The sequence below is a fragment of the Coregonus lavaretus genome (assembly GCF_964263955.1).
Source record: "Coregonus lavaretus genome assembly, chromosome: 23".
In the NCBI taxonomy this organism is placed as follows: domain Eukaryota; kingdom Metazoa; phylum Chordata; class Actinopteri; order Salmoniformes; family Salmonidae; genus Coregonus; species Coregonus lavaretus.
In genome coordinates this window covers 44526893-44552109 of record NC_140010.1, presented here as the reverse complement: position 1 = coordinate 44552109, position 25217 = coordinate 44526893, and the positions used below count along the sequence as shown (strand labels likewise).

The following is a 25217-nucleotide window of genomic DNA, read 5'->3' as shown; positions in this document are numbered from 1 at the left end:
CCAACTTTGTGGCAACAGTTTGGGGAAGGCCCTTTCCTGTTTCAGCATGACAATGCCCCCGTGCACAAAGTGAGGTCCATACAGAAATGGTTTGTCGGGATCGGTGTGAAAGAACTTGACTGGCCTGCACAGAGCCTTGACCTCAAAACCCCGTCGAACACCTTTGGGATGAATTGGAATGCCGACTGCGAGCCAGGCCTAATCGCCCAACATCATTGCCCGACCTCACTAATGCTCTTGTGGCTGAATGGAAAAAAGTCCCTGCAGCAATGTTCCAACATCTAGTGGAAAGCCTTCCCAGAACAGTGCAGGCTGTTATCGCAGCAAAGGGGGGACCAACTCCATATTAATGCCCATGATTTTGGAATTAGATGTTTGACAAGCATGTGTCCACATACTTTTGTTCATGTAGTGTATTAATGTTCTAGACACATTTAATGGGAACGTTGCAAGAACATTCCTTTGTCCAATGACAAAGCTTGTTCCGGGAATGTCCCTAAATAAGTTTTTCGGACATCTCCTGATGGTCTCAAAGAAACATTCTTCTAGCCCATCAAGGCCCTGATTGTTCCATTCACAGCTCTTTGTCTGTTGGAAGGGTTAGGGACACCCACACACACAGACAGTGCTTTTAAACATACAATGTTTTCAACTTACATATTTGACATACATGATTACATTGTGCATGTTCATTTATACAATGGGTTTTGAACTCACAACCTCATAGTTCACAGCATTAGGATCTTCCTGCTACGCCACCATGTCTGTGTCAGTTATCAGTTAATCTGACTATTCTCTCATTGATTTTATTTATTTATTTATTTCATTAATTTTGGGGTTTTCTGTATAGTTGTTCAATGTTGGTGGGGTATATTACTGTGTCAGTCACAGGAGGTTGGTGGCACCTTAATTGGGGAGAACGGGCTCGGGGTAATGACTGGAGCGGAATCAGTGGAATGGTATCAAATACGTCAAACACATGGCTTCCATGTGTTTGATGCCATTTCATTTGCGCCGTTCCGGCCATTATTATGAGCCGTTCTCCCCTCAGCAGCCTCCACTGGTGTCAGTGTTGGGGAGTAGTGAACTACATGTAGTTCAACTAGTAATTTAACTTCATTTTGCAGTAGCTTCGTGGTAGTTGAACTAAATTGAAATCTAATTAGTTTTTTCAGTAGTTAACAACTTTTTTGGCATGTAGCGGTGTAGCTAACTACTGGAACTACACTACTTTTTTTTAATAAAATTAAATAAAACATGGTTGAAGTAGGCCAGAATTTCCTCTATTTTTCGGCATTATACTTGCCTAATTCTCTCTTAAAACATTGTTTTTGTGTTTTATAGACTAAATTACACATTCTGTTAACTATTACATTTCAGATTTGTCACGAAGTAGTTTGGATTTAGTGAACTACTTTTTCAAAGTAACTTTAGTTAAATAAACAATATTTCTCAAGTGTGTAGTTCCAGTAGTTAGCTACAACACTAAATGGCAAAAACGTATTGCAGTGTAAAGAAATTGATAGCTAGGTAAACTATATTTTCAGAGTAACTTCCCCAACACTGTTTAATGTTACTGTTATGTCTTGTGGGTTTCATAACCATGTCTTTATAACAATTCAATAATGAGGAGAATCAGTTCAACCATTTATGTAGAATGTGCTCATCTGGGTATGTTACTTTATAAATATAATTTGTTACAGTTACTAGTTACCTTTCCAAAATTGTAATCAGTAGTGTAACTTTTTGATTATCCAAACTTACTTTGTTACTTTTGGATTACTTTCCCTTTAAGAGGCATTAGAAGAAGACAAAAAGGATCCATCAAACGCATTTGGTGTGTCATCATAGTGGTCTCTGACTTGTGGTGAGACTCGCTCAGGTGAAACAAACGTAAACCTTTTTCAATGCTGAATTGAATGTCATTGAGAAAACAGAAAGGTGTCATCAATTAGTTTTTCGCAAACATCCTTTCTGAATTTAAAAGTAATCATCTAGTTTTTCAAAAGTATCTGTCATCTGATTACAATATTTTAGCTAGTAACATAACCGATTACAGTTAAAGTTTTTTGTAATCAGATTACATGTAACTGATCAGTTACTCCCCAACCCTGGTTGCAGTGCAGTTCAGACTTGCGGTACTTGATGTTGTAGGTGTGTGCTGACAACAAAAAAAGCCCAACTTTGCATTCTGCTTGCAGCAAATTACAAAATTCCAGTATGCGGTCCAAAGATGCTCATCAGCGGATGATGATCTGTAAGAAGGGTGAACTTCCTCCCATATAGATACTGGTGAAACTTATGTACTCCAAAAACTATACCTAGGGCTTCTCGTTCTATCTGTGCGTAGTTAGTTCAATGTCCTCAATGCGAAAGCGATCGACTTCTACTCACCGGAAGGCATGATATGGGACACAACTGCTCCCACATAATAGGGACTAGCATCGTAAGCTAGTTGGATGGGCAATGACAGGTCGAGGTGTGTCGATACCTCAGATTTCAGGAGTATTTCCTTGGTTTTCACGAATGCTTCCTTGCATTGTTCTGTCCATTTCCAAGTTTTGTCTTGACAAAGCAACTAATGCAGCGGCTTCAGCTTCCTTGCTAAGCTCGCAATACAGTGTCCGGAGAGGTTCCTCTTCATCCTAATGTTGTACTCCTGGGAATCCACCCGAGATCTGGTCCATCACCCTCTGGAACAGCGCTGGCGCACTACAGATTCCAATCTGTAGACGACAGCACCTATAGAGCTCCTTGTGTGTCACGATGGTCAGCTGCTCCTTTTACTTTTCATCCACATGCATCTGCAAGTAGGCTTGGCAGAGGTAGATTTTGCTGAACTTTTGACCCCCAGTTAAACCTGCGAAAAGGTCATTGATATGTGGTAGCGGATACTGCTCAGCGGACAACACAGGGTTAACTTTAAAGTCTCTACATATCCTGATTCCACCATCCTTCTTAAGGACTGATACAATGGGTATAGTCCATTCACTCACGATGACCGGCTCCAGTACTTTGTTCTTAACTAGAATGTCCAATTGAGCCTTGATTTTTGGTCTGATAGCACAAGGTACGTGCTTTCAGAAACTTTGGTTTGCTGTCTGGCTTAATGCGAAGCTTCACTGTAATGTATTTCATGCTACCCAGTGCTCTATTAAAGACTTCTCCATGTTTCTTTATGATGGCGGGTAGGCCTGTGTCTTCATGTGTCATCATACACACTGATGGCCTAACCAGTGTGATTTTCTCCTTTCAAAACATAGGAGATCACTCACCTCAGTGGTCTCCTACCTAACAGCTGAACATGTCTCTTTTTCTTTCGATAGAACATCTCTTTCTTGTTTTCAATCTTTGACGTTTTCTCTGATCTCTTTTTCTGTGCACTTTTCCTGATGAACTCAACTGCTGAGCTTCTTTGGCAGCTAGTTCCATTGACACACTGACTTCAATGGCCTTTGCCAAGGTCAGAATACTTTCAGTTAATTGTCTCTTTTGTGAAGCTTCACTCCGTAGCCCACATGCTAGTCTGTCTCTAATGGTGTCGATTGACGCGCCCGAGCGTCACACGTGACGTCATTTTGAATATTGAATAGCTCAACCGTGTGATTCTGCTAAAGACTTACCATTTCTTGCAGTGGCTGCAGCTTAATCCACTCTTTCGATTTAAAGTTTGCACCTATTCCATAACGTTAGGCTTATGAAAGCTGTGTTTTCACAAAATCGGCTGTAAAACCCGAACTATTTGAACTAGCCCATAATCAAAAGAGGAGACTCTCACGAATATGACGGTGTCGTTTGTTTTGCTGTACGATATCCACAAGTTTTACGGCAGTCGACTGAACTTTCAGACGCCCACGTCCTGAATTCAAAGATGTCTTCTCACAAAACCAACTATCTAGACCGAACCGTTTGAGCTACAAACTAAGATGTCACCAACATCAACAGGTAAGACTCTCACAAACATTTAGCACTCACTTGTTTTGCTCTACGACGCTTCAGGGGAGTCGTCAAGAAGGTAACCCAATAGGATGAATATGATGTAAAAAGTGCCACAACAAAGTGACAAAATATGGGTAAAAAAATATATATATTTATCTTTTTTTTTATATATCTCCTAGATATAGGACAGACACTTCAAAACTCTATTCCTTATTGTTATTTTTTTGACTGTCTGTTTTGCCATTTATGAATGTGTTATTCAATGTATTTATACGGGCTATCACTCTATTCTTAATGTGCACCAATCTGGTTTTAGACCGAGACATAGCACCGTTTCAGCTGCTATGCTTGTTTTAGATGATGTGTTAAATTGCCAAGATCATACAAATCATTCTGCTGTCTTATTTATAGACCTTTCCAAGGCCTTTGACACTGTTGACCATCACATTCTCATTCAAAGGTTGACTGAAATATTCCTGGATCAGGCTGCTTGCAAGTGGTCTGAGAATTATCCATCAGACAGGACACAATATGTGATTTCTGATGGTGTTAAGTGTAGTTTCCTGGATATTACAAAATGTGTACCGCAGGGGTCGGCATTGGGACCTGTCCTCTTTTCTATTTATATAAATAATATTGGTCTATCTGTTCAAACTTGTAATATTCATCTGTATGCAGATGACACTGTTATGTTAGCCATTTCCCGAACAGTTGACCAGGCAATGTTAGAGCTGCAATCTGACTTTTTTTCCTCACAGAAAGCACTAGTTGGTTTAAAACTTGTACTTAATGTGGGCAAGACTAAATGCATTGTGTTCTCTAATTCTTGCAAAAATTATTTCAGATGGACTACATTTTTATTCATTGGCTGGTTCTCCCATCGATATTAGGGCATTTGGATTGACAAAGATGTATTGTTTAAAAAACATATGGATGAACTAGTTAAAAAGTGGGCTTCTTTTTTAGAAATAGATCTTGCCTCTCCCTAAATAGCAGGAAGTAGATTGTACAGTACATTTTCCTGCCAGTTCTTGACTTCATCACAGGTGATAGTTTTAGTGCATTGTTGGAATAACCTGCAAAATTCCTTGCATCTTGATTCCCTGGTGCCACTAGTGCCGTTTAGGGCTCGGTGTTAAATTAATTCATAGAAGATTGCAGTTGTTTTGATTTATTCTAATGGTTTCTTTGTTGAAATTGTAGTATTGTAATTGAACCTTGTAGTTGATATATAATTACATGACCATATATTACATGACCAAAAGTATGTGGACACCTGCTCGTCGACCATCTCATTCCAAAATCATGGGCATTAATATGGAGTTGGTCCCGCCCTTTGCTGCTATAACATCCTCCACTCTTCTGGGAAGGCTTTCCACTAGATGTTGGAACATTGCTGTGGGGACTTGCTTTCATTCAGCCACGAGCATTAGTGAGGTTGGGCACTGATGTTGGGCGATTAGGCCTGGCTCGCAGTCGGCGTTCTAATTCATCCCAAAGGTGTTCGTTGGGGTTGAGGTCAGCGCTCTGTGCAGGCCAGTCAAGTTCTTCCACACCGATCTCGACAAACCATTTATATATGGACCTCGCTTTGTGCACGGGGGCATTGTCATGCTGAAACAGGAAAGGGCCTTCCCCAAACTGTTGCCACAAAGTTGGAAGCACAGAATCGTCTAGAATGTCATTGTATGCTATAGCGTTAAGATTTCCCTTCACTGGAACTAAGGGCGTTCTCTTGGCATCCGTTGGATGTGATTCATCCTCCAGAGAACATGTTTCCACTGCTCCAAAGACCAATGGCGGCAAGCTTTACACCACTCCAGCCGACGCTTGGCATTGCGCATGGTGATGTTAGGCTTGTTGAGGCTGCTCAGCCCAGAGCATATGAGCGGAGTGGAGCGGTGAGAATCTCAGCTCCTCGCTCACGGAGCTGTTCACCCCTCCGCTCCCCCCGCTCAAAGCCACATCAGGCCAGTCCGCTCATTATCGCTCAGCGCTCAACGCAGTTTGCATCGCGCTCCACTCAAATCGCCCCCCGCTCACTCCAAAAAAGGAACAAAATCTGCATGTATTTCACTTTTAGCTTAAACCACAGCCTTACTTTATCTCCCCGAATTTGTTGCATACAGACTCATCTCGGATTATCCATTCTGTCTTGAAACGGGGATCTAACACTGACGCTAAAATGAGATGTTAATCAGTATAGTATATTCCATAGCGAATTGACACGTTGTTTGCCAATGTTTCTGCAAAAGCAGCGATGCCCATTGGAAGTGCAGCGTGAGTGTAATCGGTGAGCAGGGATTTGATTTCTGTGACAGCAGGGAGGATCATCCCCAGGTTCCCCAGCTCCTTCTGCATTTTGTCTGTGAGATCTGCTAGTGGTGTCAGCACACTGACAAGGTGCGTCAGCTGCCGTACTTGATTCAGGGTGATGTTAGCAACATTAGACTTGAGTTTGTTTTGGCATAACGGGTATTTTTGGAACAACCGGATGAACGACTGAATCATCCGCAGCTGGCTGCTTCATCGAATGGCGCAGGCATTTGTGGGGCGGACACCTAATTGGTCGGTTTCCTCTGTGCTCTTGCGTACACTTTTCACCAGGTGCCCGACTTTCACTAACAGCCTATTAATGTTGTCGTGCTCGTTAAAGGCGTTTTTGATCGCCAGCTGAAGCATGTGAATGGGGCATCTCAGATGTAAATTTGACAAAGTAAAGTACTGATTTATCATAGTTTCTTGGGGGGGTGTAGCCCGGTTGAGCTGCGCTGGCGAAGTGTTGCATCCCTTCGCGTTCTCCTTTACTCAGCGGTTCACAGTCCATGAAAATCATTTCAAAAAATGCTACATCCAGCTCTCTTTTTCTCTCCCTTGTTATGGTTGGGCCTTTGCGTGCAGTGAATAAACTTTTGAATTCCTCAACCCTTTTCTCTTGTTGCTGCTGCTGCTCCTCTCGATCTATAAAATACAAATTCATGGACGACACAAATTAAATTAAACAGATGGATTCTGGGTCAGGCTTGAGCATGCTTCAGACTCGTGGTGTGAGCGAGCGAAATTGGAGCGGGACATAGGGCGACGCTCCGTCCTTTTAAAAATACCGCTCTGCGCTCTGTTCAAAATCCGTCCGCTCACGCTCCACGCTCGCTCCCGCTCCACTCCGCTCATATGCTCTGGCTCAGCCATGGAAACCCATTTCATGAAGCTCCCGATAAACAGTTATTGTGTTGACGTTGCTTCCAGAGGCAGTTTGGAACTCGGTAGTGAGTGTTGCAACCGAGGACAGACGATTTTTTAACACGCTTCAGGTCCCGTTCTGTGAGCTTGTGTGGCCTACCACTTTGCAGCTGAGATGTTGTTGCTCCTAGACATTTCCTGACTTGTTGGAAAGGTGGCATCCACGTTGAAAGTCACTGAGCTCTTCAGTAAGGCCATTCTACTGCCAATGTTTGTCTATGAAGATTGCATGGCTGTGTGCTCGATTTTATATACCTGTCAGCAACGGGTGTGGCTGAAATAGCTGAATCCACTAATTTGTAGGGGGGTCCACATACTTTTGTATTTGTGTATATATACAGTTGAAGTCGGAAGTTTACATACACCTTAGCCTTGCATTTAAACTCAGTTTTTCACAATTCCTGACATTTAATCCTAGTAAAAATTGTCTTAGGTCAGTTAGGATGACCACTTTAAGAATAATAGCATAGAGAATTATTTATTTCAGCTTTTATTTATTTCATCACATTCCCAGTGGGTCAGAAGTTTACATTCACTCAATTAGTATTTGGTAGCATTGTCTTTAAATTGTTTAAGTTGGGTCAAACGTTTCGGGTAGCCTTCCACAAGCTTCCAACAATAAGTTGGGTGAATTTTGGCCCATTCCTCCTGACAGAGCTGGTGTAACTGAGTCAGGTTTGTAGGCCTACTTGCTCGCACACACTTTTTCAGTTCTGCCCACAAATGTTCTATAGGATTGAGGTCAGGGCTTTGTGATGGCCACTCCAATACCTTGACTTTGTTGACCTTAAGCCATTTTGCCACAACTTTGGATGTATGCTTGGGGTCATTGTCCATTTGGAAGACCCATTTGCGACCAAGCTTTAACTTTCTGACTGATGTCTTGAGATGTTGCTTCAATATATCCGCATAATTTTCCTTCCTCATTATGCCATCTATTTTGTGAAGTGCACCAGTCCCTCCTGCAGAAAAGCACCCCCACAGCATGATGCTGCCACCCCCGTGATTCACGGTTGGGATGGTGTTCTTCGGCTTGCAAGCATCCCACTTTTTCCTCCAAACATATCGATGGTCATTATGGCCAAACAGTTCTATTTTTGTTTCATCAGACCAGAGGACATTTCTCCAGAAAGTACGATCTTTGTCCCCATTTGCAGTTGCAAACCGTAGTCTAGCTTTTTTATGGCGGTTTTGGAGCAGTGGCTTCTTCCTTGCTGAGCGGTCTTTCAGGTTATGTCGATGTAGGACTCATTTTACTGTGGATATAGATACTTTTGTACCTGTTTCCTCCAGCATCTTCACAAGGTCCTTTGCTGTTGTTCTGGGATTGATTTGCACTTTTCACACCAAAGTACGTTCATCTCTAGGAGACAGAACGCGTCTCTTTCCTGAGCGGTATGACGGCTGCGTGGTCCCATGGTGTTTATACTTGCGTACTATTGTTTGTCCAGATGAACGTGGTACCTTCAAGCATTTGGAAATTGCTCCCAAGGATGAACCAGACTTGTTGAGTCTACTTTTTTTTTCTGAGGTCTTGGCTGATTTCTTTTTATTTTCCCATGACGTCAAGCAAAGAGGCACTGAGTTTGAAGGTAGGCCTTGAAATACATCCACAGGTAGACCTCCAATTTAGCCTATCAGAAGCTTCTAAAGGCATTACATAATTTTCATAAAAGCTGTTTAAAGGCACAGTCAACTTAGTGTATGTAAACTTCCGACCCACTGGAATTGTGATACAGTGAATTATAAGTGAAATAATCTGTCTGTAAACAATTGTTGGAAAAATTACTTGTCTCATGCACAAAGTAGATGTCCTAACCAACTTGCCAAAACTATAGTTTGTTAACAAGAAATGTGTGGAGTGGTTGAAAAACGAGTTTTAATGACTCCAACCTAAGTGTGTGTAAACTTCCGACTTCAACTGTATATATATTATTCTTGTTTTATTTGGAATGTAAATTTTTCTTGATTGTGAAAATGTTTGTACTCAGGTCACCATTGTATATGAGACCCTGGTCTCAATTGGGCTGACCTGAATTAATAAATAAAAATTATAATAAAAAATAAAAAAACTGATAAATAAAATAGTTTTTCCTGAGTGTACTTTTAACAGAGCTGAGATTTACTTCGAAGTGCAGAGTGTAGCAATACGAGTGAAATCAATCATTGACCCACACATGGTGGGGTAGCAGAAAGATCGAAATGCCATGAACCAAGAAGTTGTGAGTTCAAATCCTAGGTGAGGACATGTTGAATTATAATGACTGTTTAAATGAACATGCAAAATGTAATCATGCGTGTCAAATATGTAAGTTGAAAATGATTTATATTGAAAGCACTGTTGTGTGTGTGGGTGTCCCTGACCTTGCCAACAGACAAAGAGCTGTGAATGGATCAGTGGTTCACCAGTCAGGGCCTTGATGGGCTTTGCAACAGTAACAAGTGGTGATGTGTAATGAAGCACATATTTTGGGAGGGAGAATGTTTCTTTAGGGCCATCAGGCGACATCCTAAAAACGTCTTTATGGACATCCCCGGAACAAGTTGGGAACTAGACAAAAACCTCCAGGGGACCATGGCAGAATGTTCTATGTTTTAAACGTCCTTGGTCACCGAAATGTTCTTCCAACATTCCAATAAAACATTGAAGCATTAATATCTTATATTCCGAGGATTTGGCAACCATTTGCTGTGTATCTTTGGTGTGACGTTGATTGAATATTCTCCTAATGAATGTAAATCCAAAATATATGTTATTTTCCAAATCACGTGAAAATGTATCTGATGATTTATGCATACATAACATTGGATGGTGCCCTCATTGATCGTGTCCCCGCTTATAAATATCTAGGCATCTGGATTGATAATAGGCTTTCCTTCCAAAATCATGTTGATGAGTTAGTTAAGAAGTTAATAATTAAAATGGGCTTCTTTTATAGGAATAGGTCATGCCCTTCCTTAAATAGCAGAAAACAAATCATTCAGTTTACATTTATTCCGGTCTTATACTATGGTGATATCGTCTATATGAATGCAGCTGCCACTGTATTGAAGCCACTGGAAGCAGTTTATCATAGTGCATTATGCTTTATTACGGGTGATAGTTTCAGCACACACCACTGCACTCTGTATCAGAAAGTAGGCTGGCCCTCTTTGAAGTCTTGTAGATCGCTGCATTGCACGCTCCGTACCTAACTTCTCTGTTAACCTACAGAAATACACGCTATCAGACACGGTCTCAGGGATGGCCAACTGGAGATCCCTTCGATCTCGACAGAGTTAGCTAAATCTGCCTTTAGCTATTTTCTACCTTGCTTGTGGAATGGTCTACAGAGTTTGCTGAAATTGGTTGAATTAGTGCCTCTGAGGCAGGTCAGACGGCTGTGTGAGGACCTTTTTAAGGAAGAATGTGTTTGTTTCTTATGATTCCATGCTTGATCTTTTTTTGTGTGTGTGTGTTTTTGCTTGCTTATATATTTTGTATGTTATCTATGTATTTTTACTATGTTTTGTAACTTTCCCCAGGCCATTGCTGTACATGACAATGTATTCTCAGTCAACTCACCTCGCAAAATAAGGAATAAATATATAAAGACAAAATTAAATCCTGTTTCAAAAGATTTTCACCCATTTGGTGACTTCAATAGAACCATATGACATGAAGTCAATCGTGAACAAGTATTCAGGTCATTATTGGGCCCCGTGTAGCTCAGTTGGTAGAGCATGGCGTTTGCAACGCCAGGGTTGTGGGTTCGATTCCCACGGGGGGCAGTATGAAAAATGTATGCACACACTAACTGTAAGTCGCTCTGGATAAGAGCGTCTGCTAAAATGACTAAAATGGAAAAAAGAGCATGTTCAGTGAACTGTCCACTCACAACCTACCCTCTGTGTTTTGAACCAGGTGTACACCTACAAGCAGAATGCCCTCAACAGACAGAAAGTGCAGCCCATGCACCTCAGCAGCTCAGGGGGAGTGGAGGATATGGCCACCCTGGAAGACCTTCACGACGGGGCCATCTTGCACAACCTGTACCTCCGCTACCAGCAGAGGAACATTTATGTGAGTAATTCATATTAGAATAATACTAAGGCACTCCTCAGTTTGTGCAAATCAAAGTACCTTATTATCTTGATCACAAAGACAGTTAAAACCACAAATGTATGCATTAACAACGCTGCTATGCCTTCTTCAGAGTGTGTGAAGTCTATGTGAGTATTTACGAAGCCTTGTAAAGTATTAACATTATTATTATTATTATTATTATTATTATTATTAACACACTTTACCTTATGGTGAGAGTAAGAATAAAAGAGAATGAAAGCCCCATTTTTTAGTTCATCAAAGATACATAGATTTGTTATTGATTGATACACACATTTACCTCTGTAGCTTATATTGTGGTAACATTTACAAATCAGTCAGACAATATTTCAAGTGAAGTAGACCAGAACGTTCATAAGATTCAAGTTTAATGTTCTGAAATAACTTCATATAGTATATTCCCAGCCTCTAAAGTAGTCCATAAGTCATCTCACTGTGACATGGCGCTAAAACAGTCAGGATGAAAAGCAATGAGGAAGTTATTTTGTTCATCAGAATGAATGAATTACCTATATGGTCCATATTTCGAGATGACTGCATCAAAATATAAATACAGTAAAGGCTATAGGTCTATATACTGTATTTCAATCATATTGTAATCCATTTAATGTTCTATTTTGCTAATTGTAGGCTACTGTAATTTACCTAAATATTTTTATTGATGTGCAAATCTGTGATTTAGTGTATTATTATTGGGTAAGCTGCATCAATATTTGAAGCAATATGTGGTAATATCTTTCTAGGAGCTGATATGAGCTGAAATCCATTTCACTGGCCAAAAGATTTGAGCTACAATCTTTAAGCCTTTGTCTGGGGTCAAATGTATCCATAAATGTTATAGGGGTCTACCGTCCTCCCTCAGCTAACCTTTGTGCTCGAGGAGTTAACTAGTTTGTTGTCTTCTTTTACTAAATCAGACGATATTATCCTGGGTGACCTAAATTATGATTGGGAAATGCAGGCTTCAGACAATCTAAAAGACTTGTAATGATCTAAACCTAACCCAGCTGGTGACTAAACCTACACGGCCCAACCGTAAAGATCCTTCAAAGTCAACTCTGATTGATTTTATTTTAATGAATACTCCAGATAAATATGTTCCTAGTGGGGTTTCTCCACTGGATTTTAGTCACCATTACCCAGTTGTCTGTGTCAAAGATGTGAAAATGCATTACTAACCTCGTGTCATCACTAAGAGGAACTTTAAAAACTTTAGTGAACAGGCTTTTTTACTTGATCTTTATTTTAGTGACCTTGATTGTATTACAGCTATCCCTGAACCTGATTTACCTTTGAGCATTTTTGCAGTTGTCTTCTTGTGGATAAGCATGCTCCCTTCAAAAAATTAAGGGTTAAAGGGAGATTGAATGCCTGGTACACTCCGGAATGATCAGAAGTCATTCATAAAGAGATGATGCTTAGGTCAAGGCCAGGAACACAGACAAGCTTTTTTTACCCCTTTTTCTCCCCAATTGGTAGTTACAGTCATATCCCATCGCTGCAACTCCCATACAGACTCAGAATAGGCCAAGAGCCACACGTCCTCCGAAACATAACCATGCCACTGCTTTTTGACACACTGCTCGCTTGTCAGAGGAAACACTGTACAACTGAAGTTAGCATGCATGCACCCCACAAGGAGTTGCTAGAGCGCGATGGGACAAGGACATCCCTGCAGGCCAAACCCTCACAACGCTTGGCCAATTGTGCGCCGCCTCATGGGTCTCAAGGTCACAGCCTGCTGCAACACAGCCTGGGATCAAACCCGGGTCTGTAGTGACACCTCTTGCACTGCGATACAGTGCCTTAGACCGCTGTGCCACTTGAGAGGCCTTACTGTCAAGCTTTTAAGCAATTGATGAATCATTGTGTAAGACAAGGCTAAATTATTATGTAACAGCATTTTCGGATTGTAATGGGAACCCGGCTAAATTCTGGGAAATTGACAAATCCCTGAAGGGTTCTACTTCCTCCTCACTTCCACAACAAATTAATTCAGACACTGGCCTCATAACGGAACATCATTTTATTTCAGAAGACTATCTTCTAAACATATTCACAATAATATTGGGCTGGATGCTGATAGGGGAAACTTGCTGAATGATTAGAGAAGTGACAGTCAAAGATTTTATTTTAGGCTATTTACAGAAAAAGAAATCCACAGGGGCCGACCAATTGTATCCTGGTCTGCTTAAGTGTGCAGCGTGCATAATTTTTTGCTCAATTTAACATTGTAATCAGGAAATATTCCAAAAGTATGGAAATCAGCTCTTGTGCTGCCACTCCATAATGGCAGGGATAGAAGTGATCTTAATAATTATCGCCCCATTTCAAGGCTTCCTTGTCTAGCTTAGATTATTGAATCGTTGGTAAATGTACAACAGGGTTTAGGCCTGGGCATAGCACTATTACAGCAACCACTTTAGTTGTTAATGATCTTGTCAATGCTTTAGACACTAAAATGAAATGTGACTTGTTTCAGGAAACTAGGCGTATGTCGCGCGTCAGTACTGCACAGGAGCGCCATTTGAACGTAAACTTTTTAAAAGTACTTTAATAACAAACGTGTATGCCATCTGTAAATACAAATAAAATGGTTAAATTAGGAGCCTAGTTGGTTTAGCCACGGAAAAAGACAGAAACCTTCCCGCTAGCCATGATTGGCTGAGATAATGAGTGGGCTGGACATGCCGAGAGATGAGTTCAGATTTGTCTGCCATGTAGCTCGCAGTCAGGATGCTCTCGATGGTGCAGCTGTAGAACTTTTTGAGGATCTGAGGACCTATGCCAAATCTTTTCAGTCTCCTGAGGGGGAATAGGCTTTGTCGTTCCCTCTTCATGACTGTCTTGGTGTGTTATGACCATGATAGTTTGTTGGTGATGTGGACAACAAGGAACTTGAAGCTCTCAACCTGTTCCACTACAGCCCCGTCGATGAGAATGGGGGCATGCTCAGTCCTCTTTTTTTTCCAGTAGTCCACAATCATCTCCTTTGTCTTGATCACATTGAGGGAGAGGTTGTTATCCTGGCACCACACGGCCAGGTCTCTGACCTCCTCCTTATAGGCTGTCTCATCATTTTCGGTGATCAGGCCTACCACTGTTGTGTCGTCGGCAAACTTAATGATGGTGTTGGAGTCGTGCCTAGCCATGCAGTCATGGGTGAACAGGGAATACATGAGGGGACTGAGCATGCACCCCTGAGGGGCCCCCGTGTTGAGGATCAGCGTGGCAGATGTGTTGTTACCTACCCTTACCACCTGGGGGCGGCCCGTCAGGAAGTCCAGGATCCAGTTGCAGAGGGAGGTGTTCAGTCCCAGGGTCCTTAGCTTAGTGATGAGCTTTGAGGGCACTATGGTGTTGAACGCTGAGCTGTAGTCAATGAATAGCATTCTCACGTAGGTGTTCCTCTTGTCCAGGTGGGAAAGGGCAGTGTGGCGTGCAATAGAGATTGCGTCATCTGTGGATCTGTTGGGGCGGTATGCAAATTGGAGTGGGTCTAGGGTTTCTGGGATAATGGTGTTGATGTGAGCCATGATCAGCCTTTCAAAGCACTTCATGGCTACAGACTACAGTCGGTAGTCATTTAGGCAGGTTATCTTAGTGTTCTTGGGCACAGGGACTATGGTGGTCTGCTTGAAACATGTTGGTATTACAGACTCAGTCAGGGACATGTTGAAAATGTCAGTGAAGACACTTGCCAGTTGGTCAGCGCATGCTCGGAGTACACGTCCTGGTAATTCATCTGGCCCTGCGGCCTTGTGAATGTTGACCTGCTTAATTTTTTTTACATTTTAGTCATTTAGCAGATGCTCTTATCCAGAGCGACTTACAGTTAGTGAGTGCATACATTTTTCATACTGGCAAAAGTCATACTCACATCGGCTACAGAGAGCGTGATCACATAGTCATCCGGAAGAGCTGATGCTCTCATGCATGCTTCAGTGTTGCTTGCCTCGACGTGAGCATAGAAGTGATTTAGCCCGTCTGGTAGACTTGTGTCACTGGGCAGCTCGCGGCTGTGCTTCCCTTTGTAGTCTGTAATAGTTTTCAAGCCCTGCCACATCCGACGAGCGTCAGAGCCGGTGTAGTACGATTCAATCTTAGTCCTGTATTGACTCTTTGCATGTTTGATGGTTCGTTGATGAAGCCAGTGACTGATGTGGTGTACTCCTCAATGCTATCGGAAGAATCCCGGAACATATTCCAGTCTGTGCTAGCAAAACAGTTCTGAAGCTTAGCATCTGCGTCATCTGACCACTTCCTTATAAACCGAGTCACTGGTGCTTCCTGCTTAGGGTTTGCTTATAAGCAGAAATCAGTAGGATAGAGTTATGGTCAGATTTGCCAAATGGAGGGCGAGGGAGAGCTTTGTACGCATCTCTGTGTGTGGAGTAAAGGTGGTCTATAGTTTTTTTCCCTCTGGTTGCACATTTAACATGCTGGTAGAAATGAGGTAGAATGGATTTAAGTTTCCCTGCATTAAAGTCCCCAGCCACTAGGAGCGCTGCCTATCGATGAGCGTTTTCCTGTTTACTTATGGCCTTATACAGCTCATTGAGTGCAATCTTAATGCCTGCATCAATTTGTGGTGGTAAATAGACAGCTACGAAAAATATAGATGAAAACTCTCTTGGTAAACAGTGTGGTCTACAGCTTATCATGAGATACTCTACCTCAGGCGAGCAAAACCTTGAGACTTCCTCTGTGGTCCCGTTCTGTGAGCTTGTGTAGCCTAACACTTCGCTGCTGAGCCGTTGTTGCCCCTAGACGTTTCCACTTCACAATAACAGCACTTACAGTTGACAGGGCAGCTCTAGCAGGGCAGAAATGTTATGAACTGACTTGTTGGAAAGGTGGCATCCTATGACGGTGCCACATCTTCAGGAAGGCCATTCTACTGCCAATGTTTGTCTATGGAGATTGCATGGCTGTGTGCTCAATTTTATACACAGCAATTGATGTGGCTGAAATAGCTAAATCCACTTATTTGAATGCGTGTCCACATATTTTTGTATTTACATTGCCTCCGGAAAGTATTCAGACCCCTTGACTTTTCCCACATTTTGTTACATTACAGCCGTATTTAAAATTCATTACATCAAAAATATCCTCAGCAATCTACACACAATACACCATAATGACAAAGCAAAAACAGGTTTTTAGACATTTTTGCAAATGTATTAAAATAAAAAAACTGAAATATCTTATTTACATAAGTATTCAGACCCTTTGCTATGAGACTCGAAATTGAGCTCAGGTGAATCCTGTTTCCATTGATCATCCTTGAGATGTTTCTACAACTTGATTGGAGTCCACGTGTGGTAAATTCAATTGATTGGACATGATTTGGAAAGGCACACACCTGTCTATATAAGGTCCCACAGTTGACAGTGCATGTCAGAGCAAAAACCAAGCCATGAAGTCGAAGGAATTGTCCGTAGAGCTCCGAGGCAGGATTGTGTCGAGCCATAGATCTGGGGAAGGGTACCAAAAAATGTCTGCAGCATTGAAGGTCCCCAAGAACACAGTGGCCTCCATCATTCTTAAATGGAAGTTTGGAACCACCAAGACTCTTCCTAGAGCTGGCCGCCTGGCCAAACTGAGCAATCGGTGGAGAAAAAATTGTGTTTGACCAGATACAATGCTATTTTACAGTAAACAAATTGACAACAAACTTTCAGCATGCTTATAAAGAAGGACATTCAACAAGCACAGCACTTACACAAATGACTGATGATTGGCTGAGAGAAATTGATGATAAAAATATTGTGGGGGCTGTTTTTTTTAGACATCAGTATGGTTTTTGACATTATCGATCATAGTCTGCTGCTGGAAAAATGTATATGTTATAGCTTTACTCCACCTGCTATATTGTGGATACAAAGGTACCTGTCTAACAGAACACAGAGGGTGTTCTTTAATGGAAGCCTCTCCAACATAATCCAGGTAGAATTAGGAATTCCCCAGGGCAACTGTCTAGGCCCATTACTTTTTTCAATCTTTACTAATGACATGCCACTGGCTTTGAGTAAAGCCAGAGTGTCTATGTATGTGGATGACTCAACACTATACATGTCAGCTACTACAGCGACTGAAATGACTGCAACACTTAACAAAGAGTTGCAGTTAGTTTCAGAGTGGGTGGCAAGTAATAAGTTAGTCCTAAATATTTCAAAAACTAGAAGCATTGTATTTGGGACAAATCATTCACTAATCCCTAAACCTCAACTAAATCGTGTAATAAATAATGTGGAAATTGAGCAAGTTGAGGTGACTAAACTGCTTGGAGTAACCCTGGATTGTAAACTGTCATGGTCAAAATATGTTGATACAACAGTAGCTAAGATGGGGAGAAATCTGTCCATAATAAAGCGCTGCTCTGCCTTCTTGACAACACTGTCAACACAGATAGCTAATATTAATAATATGCATGTCAATCTCTCATGGCTCAAAGTGGAGGAGAGATTGACTTCATCACATCTTGTTTTTGTAAGAGGTGTTGACAAGCTGAATGCACTGAGCTGTCTGTTTAAACTATTAGCACACAGCTCGGACCCCCGTGCATACCCCACAAGACATGCCACCAGAGGTCTCTTCACAATCCCCAAGTCCAGAACAGACTATGGGAGGTGCACACTATGGGAGGACATTGTCATGCTGAAACAGGAAAGGGCCTTCCCCAAACTGTTGCCACAAAGTTGGAAGCACAGAATCGTCTAGAACGTCATTGTAGGTTGTAGCATTAAGATTTCCCTTTACTGGAACTAAGAGGCCTAGACCGAACCATGAAAAACAGCCCCTGACCATTATTCCTCCTCCACCAAACTTTACAGTTGGCACTATGCATTGGGGCTGGTAGCGTTCTCCTGGCATCCGCCAAACCCAGATTAGTCCGTCGGACTGCCAGATGGTGAAGCGTGATTCATCACTCCAGAGAACGCGTTTCCACTGCTCCAGAGTCCAATGGCGGCAAGCTTTACACAACTTGAGCCGACACTTGGCATTGCGCATGTTGATCTTAGGCTTGTGTGCGGCTGCTCAGCCATGGAAACCCATTTCATGAAGCTCCCGACGAACAGTTATTGTGCTGACGTTGCTTCCAGAGGCAGTTTGGAACTCGGTAGTAAGTGTTGCAACCGAGGACAGATGATTTTTACACGCTACGCGCTTCAGCACTTTTAACGTTCATTTAACGTTCACCCATTTTACCGTTCAATCTAACAGTAACTGAATGCCTCGATGCCTGTCTGCCTGATTTATATAGCAAGCCACGGCCACGTGTCTGTAGGAGCGATCCATTTTCGTGAATGTGGTCATGTACGTAATAAACTGCCAGATGAGTGTATATCCATTGTTTAGCCATAATGGAATGTTCGTATCCTGTATATTTGACTGTGATATGTGGTTGTAAGTCGCTCTGGATAAGAGCATCTACTAAATGACTAAAATGTCAAATGTAAATATTTTACTAACATACCCCTTGCACAGTTGTCACATTTTGCTGCCTCACAATTAAATCTACAGATCTACACAACCTGCTCCACATTTTCAAAGTGAAAGAAAAAGTATATAACATTTTCTTAATTAAAGCTGCATTATGTAATTTTATGTTCAAAGCTCCAATAAGTTGCTAGTGGTCATCCAATGTGATACAACAGTAACAATATTGAGCCTCTAGCCTGCCTGAAAACAGCTGTATTTTTGTGCTGCGCATAGGGGTAAGTAGAAGTTGCCCTTAACAAATGATAAAGGGTTAGATATATTTTTTATTTACCTAATGGTGAAAGTTAGGATTGGGGGGGTAGGTAATCTGATCCTAGATGTGCTGTTAAAGGCCCTACCTCATAGCCACCATGTGGGCCTTAAATATACACACATCCAAAGTACTACAACATTTCCACGACTACCGGGTTGACCGGGTTATGTAACACTAAAAGGTGCAGCCGCTGAAGTTTTTGTTCATGATGGCAGAGGTTCAGCCTGTCTTGGACTTACCCATTTTCAAACAAATTTCCCTCTTAAATCAGGCATTCGACCAGGTCTACTCTGAATCGGGTCCTTGTTTTGTCAGCCAAGAGCAATAGATTGCATAGTGGGAGGGAGAGTGACAAGGGCATTAGTTTGTTTGCTTTGACGCTCATTTTTAGAGGCTGGTATTCGGGTGGTATTCTCAGTGGAAGCTTGGCTGGTGACACAGTGGTCGTGGCTATAGCCAAGCTAAGAAGACAACCTTACGTTTTCCATCCCCTGATGCTAGTTAGTGTGTTAGATTTGGAGCAAATAAAAAGCATGAACTGGCGCACACCCAGAGAAAATTATTTAGTGTAGAGGTCCTGAAGACCTGGGAGTTTATATATAGAGAGTGTGCGACTCTATTTATGTATTTATATAGCTTTGGAGCAAAACCACAGAGAGAACTGTACAACAATTATTTTACCTGAAGACCCAGACCATAAGGCTACATTTGTTAGATGTCATGTAAAAGGTTTTCTTTGTCTTTTTCACTCAAATCATGAGGGATAAGTCATGAGATAAAGTAAATGAAATGTCTAAAGTGGAACCTAACAGTAGCAAGAGACAACTCGCCTCATAGTCGAGTAGATACTGTAGATGCAATTTACAGATATCAAGGCCAAGAGTGAGGATTGGGATCCATTATCAAAGATATGGAAGGGTCCTTCATGGCAACACAATTGAAGTTAAGTTATTTCCTAATTCAATTGATAAACGCATGATGACCACCTATGATTTTGTCTAGAAAATTGAAGAAGATTACTGGAAAATGAAACAGTCATATGACAAGATTAAGGAAGTAGCTCGGGCAAATTCTTTGATATTGTTGTTGTGGCAAAGGTTTATTTTGCTCATGTGAAGAACTACACTACATTACCAAAAGTATGTGGACACCTGCTTGTTGAACATCTAATTCCAAAATCATGGGCATTAATATGGAGTTGGTCCCCACTTTGCTCCTATAACAGCCTCCACTCTTCTGGGAAGGCTTTCCACTAGATGTTGGAACATTGCAGCGGGGACATGCTTCCATTCAGCCACAAGAGCATTAGTGAGGTCGGGCACTGATGTTGGGCAAATTAGGCCTGGCTCACAGTCAACGTTCCAATTCATCCCAAAGGTGTTCGATGGGGTTGAGATCAGGGCTCTGTGCAGGCCAGTCAAGTTCTTTCACACTATCTCGACAAACCATTTCTGTACGGACCTCGCTTTGTGCACGGGTGCATTGTCATGCTGAAACAGGAAAGGGCCTTCCCCAAATGGTTGCCACAAAGTTGGAAGCACAGAATCGTCTAGAATGTAATTGTAAGCTGTAGCGTTAAGATGTCCCTTCACTGGAACTAAGGGGCCTAGACCAAACCATGAAAAACAGCCCCAGACTATTATTTCTCCTTCACCAAACCTTACAGTTGGCACTATCTATTGGGTAGGTAGCGTTCTCCTGGCATACGCCTAACCCATCTTCATCCATTGGTTCAATGGCGGAGAGCTTTACTCCACTCCAGCCGATGCTTGACATTGCACATGGTGATCTTAGGCTTCTGTGCGGCTGCTTGGCCATGGAAACCCATTTCATGACGCTCCCGACGAACAGTTCTTGTGCTGACGTTGCTTCCAGAGGCAATCTGGAACTCGTTAGTGAGTGTTGCACTCGGCAGTCCCGTTCTGTGAGCTTGTGTGGCCTACTACTTCTCAGCTGAGCTGTTTTTGCTCCTAGACTTTTCCACTTCACAATAACAGCACTTACAGTTGACCGGGCAGCTCTAGCAGGGCAGACATTTTACGAACTGACTTGTTGGAAAGGTGGCATCCTATGATGGTACCATGTTGAAAGTCACTGAGGTCTTAAGTAAGGACATTCTACTGCCAATGTTTGTCTATGGAGATTGCATGGCTGTGTGCTCGATTTTATACACCTGTCAGCAACGGGTGTGGCTGAAATAGCCGAATCCACTAATTTGAATGGGTGTCCACATACTTATGTGTATATAGTGCATCTGAAAAGTAGATATCTTATACTCTGCATGAGATACATTTGGTTCCTCACCTTTGAAAGACCTTTTGGTCTTTGTGTTATGGTTATTTTCCTGTCATACCATTCACTTTCCCCACTTGAAAGCCATAGACAGGACAAGGTAACCATGCCTTTACAAACATCAAGAACAACTTGTGAAGTAAGGCAGCCATTTCATATTTTCAAATCAGAAGTAGTTTCCAGGCTTTAGATACATATTTCTCATCATTATTAGTTGTCCCCTCTTTTACCAATGACCATCCCATCTCCCCTAGTCTATCCTCTCATTTTCCCTGTGCCACTTTTCTGGTAAAACAGTCATTTAGGGCCGAGATGGGACAGCCATAGTAGGCATGATAAATTGATTGGATCATTTTAACCATACGGGACTGTTCAAACATGATTATCGTAACGAGATGGCATTTGTCAAAGGTTACAATGGCTAATATGTGGGGATGACGACACAAGGCTCCCTTTGTCTCACGCTTGTTTTGCATGAGGAAAATGCGGGGTCAGATTCAATCATTAGTGTAGACAGAAACCTAGACGGGAATGTTGCAACTATTTGTCCTACATTTGACTCTTTTCATGTATGACTGCATTCCATAGGTTGTTTCTCTGAATTATACTGATTAATCCCAAAAGGTTCCTTTGTTTGGTCATTGTCTAAGCAGAAACGCTTGTTGTGATGGACAATGTATGGCCCTGTACTGTACAGTATATAAGCATACAATATCCTCTGCTAAGAGGTCTGGACCTTTATGGCACAGGGTTGTTGGTTCAAGCCCCATTCCACCTGATCCCCATCTATCGCCACACTAGTTTCTAATTTTGATTCACCATATAGACGTTACTTTACTTTATGAGCGAGTTTCCCCCACACTGATTAAGCCTAGTCCTGGACAATGGAGAATCTCCATTGAAATTGCTTTTTAGTCTAAGACTACGCTTAATCTGTCTCTTTGAAAACGCCCCTATTACATTTATATGATAAGGACATACAGTGGGGAAAAAAAGTATTTAGTCAGCCACCAATTGTGCAAGTTCTCCCACTTAAAAAGATGAGAGAGGCCTGTAATTTTCATCATAGGTACACGTCAACTATGACAGACAAATTGAGATTTTTTTTTACAGAAAATCACATTGTAGGATTTTTTATGAATTTATTTGCAAATTATGGTGGAAAATAAGTATTTGGTCACCTACAAACAAGCAAGATTTCTGGCTCTCACAGACCTGTAACTTCTTCTTTAAAAGGCTCCTCTGTCCTCCACTCATTACCTGTATTAATGGCACCTGTTTGAACTTGCTATCAGTATAAAAGACACCTGTCCACAACCTCAAACAGTCACACTCCAAACTCCACTATGGCCAAGACCAAAGAGCTGTCAAAGGACACCAGAAACAAAATTATAGACCTGCACCAGGCTGGGAAGACTGAATCTGCAATAGGTAAGCAGCTTGGTTTGAAGAAATCAACTGTGGGAGCAATTATTAGGAAATGGAAGACATACAAGACCACTGATAATCTCCCTCGATCTGGGGCTCCACGCAAGATCTCACCCCGTGGGGTCAAAATGATCACAAGAACGGTGAGCAAAAATCCCAGAACCACACGGGGGGACCTAGTGAATGACCTGCAGAGAGCTGGGACCAAAGTAACAAAGCCTACCATCAGTAACACACTACACCGCCAGGGACTCAAATCCTACAGTGCCAGACGTGTCCCCCTGCTTAAGCCAGTACATGTCCAGGCCCGTCTGAATTTTTCTAGAGTGCATTTGGATGATCCAGAAGAGGATTGGGAGAATGTCATATGGTCAGATGAAACCAAAATATAACTTTTTGGTAAAAACTCAACTCGTCAAGTTTGGAGGACAAAGAATGCTGAGTTGCAACCAAAGAACACCATACCTACTGTGAAGCATGGGGGTGGAAACATCATGCTTTGGGGCAGTTTTTCTGCAAAGGGACCAGGACGACTGATCCGTGTAAAGGAAAGAATGAATGGGGCCATGTATCGTGAGATTTTGAGTGAAAACCTCCTTCCATCAGCAAGGGCATTGAAGATGAAACGTGGCTGGGTCTTTCAGCATGACAATGATCCCAAACACAGCGCCCGCGCAACGAAGGAGTGGCTTCGTAAGAAGCATTTCAAGGTCCTGGAGTGGCCTAGCCAGTCTCCAGATCTCAACCCCATAGAAAATCTTTGGAGGGAGTTGAAAGTTCGTGTTGCCCAGCGACAGCCCCAAAACATCACTGCTCTAGAGGATATCTGCATGGAGGAATGGGCCAAAATACCAGCAACAGTGTGTGAAAACCTTGTGAAGACTTACAGAAAACATTTGACCTGTGTCATTGCCAACAAAGGGTATATAACAAAGTATTGAGAAACTTTTGTTATTGACCAAATACTTATTTTCCACCATAATATGCAAATAAATTCATTAAAAATCCTACAATGTGATTTTCTGGATTTTTTTTCCTCATTTTGTCTGTCATAGTTGACGTGTACCTATGATGAAAATTACAGGCCTCTCTCATCTTTTTAAGTGGGAGAACTTGCACAATTGGTGGCTGACTAAATACTTTTTTCCCCCACTGTACACATTTATCAACATTTCTGTAAATGTGTCAGATTTAGCCAAACAGATCATTTTAAACAGTTATTCTTGTATACGTATAGAGCTCTTACCTTTATCACCATCTGACATTTAAACCATCTTAATCCACATATCCCCTAAAAAGGGATGATTTAGTGCCACTGAGCTTCATATGGACAGCCAGAAGCTCAAAATGTTGTCTGTGTTGTATTCCAAAGAGGCCACTGAACATTCTTACACTCCCGTGTTAAAACCGCTCAGTGAACGATATCCCAAATCCCTGCTTTTCAGACAGATGTCTGTCCTGGGTGCTGTTGAACCAGAATCTTAATGGTCAGTTCCAAGAAGAGGTCTTACAGACCAGGGCCTGAAGTTTATCTCATGCTATTTTGGCACTATTTGTCATGAGCTTTTTTCTCCAGTGATAACTGAGCACACAGCCATGCAATCTCCATAGACAAACATTGGCAGTAGAATGTCCTTATTTAAGACCTCAGTGACTTTCAACGTGGTACCATCAAGAAGAGGTCTTACAGACCAGGGCCTGAAGTTTATCTCATGCTATTTTGGCACTATTTGTCATGAGCTTTTTTCTCCAGTGATAACTGAGTAAGTAGCTAAGTATAGTCTTTACACCTAACATGATAATATAGCAGAAGCTTTGAGTTGCTCAGACCCTGGGCATATTTATAGTGAATGTAGGCTGACTGGTGTTATTACGCTCCAAATGTAGCCGAAGCGCTCTCCGCAGGGGTTAACGTTCTCTGCCACTCCAACGGATCTCCGTCATATGGATTCTGGAGAGGTCATTTTTGGGATCAGTGTAGATCTGCAATAGAAATTCAAGTTGCGAGAGCCAGAGGGAGGGAAACACGTATTCTGACAAGCAGTCAATGCACAACAATTCTTAATGCAATCGCATAACAAACACTTTTGAAAGCAGTTTTGGCCTTTGTTAAAAAATACGGGGATCCCAGCTTTCCATTGCTTCCACGTTTATTTCTCTACTCCTACAATTGCGCTCGTGACATCATTTTACAAATGCAGTTACAACCTGAGTTTCAAGCATGGTTTAGGCACAGCTGCACAACATAGCTCTTAAAGGGGCAATGGTGTATTAAAATGGCAATGACATACTTTGTAATAAAAAACCCAAAAAGTGAATTTATATTTATTCATAATAATAATAATAAATAATAATAACAACATTCAGGATGCTGTGTCCAATGGGGTAAATGCAGATGGACAAACCCCATTCTTCAGCCTATGTATTTATAGCCACTATGCTGCATCAGTTGGG

The 25217-nt window shown here is 41.9% G+C and overlaps 1 protein-coding gene across 1 annotated transcript in view; it reads left to right on the top strand.

Annotated features, from left to right (window-relative positions):
• Positions 1 to 25217, top strand: part of myo10 (myosin X) — a 305921-nt gene that overhangs the window by 103840 nt on the left and 176864 nt on the right. Inside the window, exon 3 of the mRNA XM_084139801.1 lies at positions 11084 to 11242. Within this exon, the coding sequence (XP_083995927.1) occupies positions 11084 to 11242 (159 nt within the window). The remainder of the gene's footprint in view (positions 1 to 11083; positions 11243 to 25217) is intronic.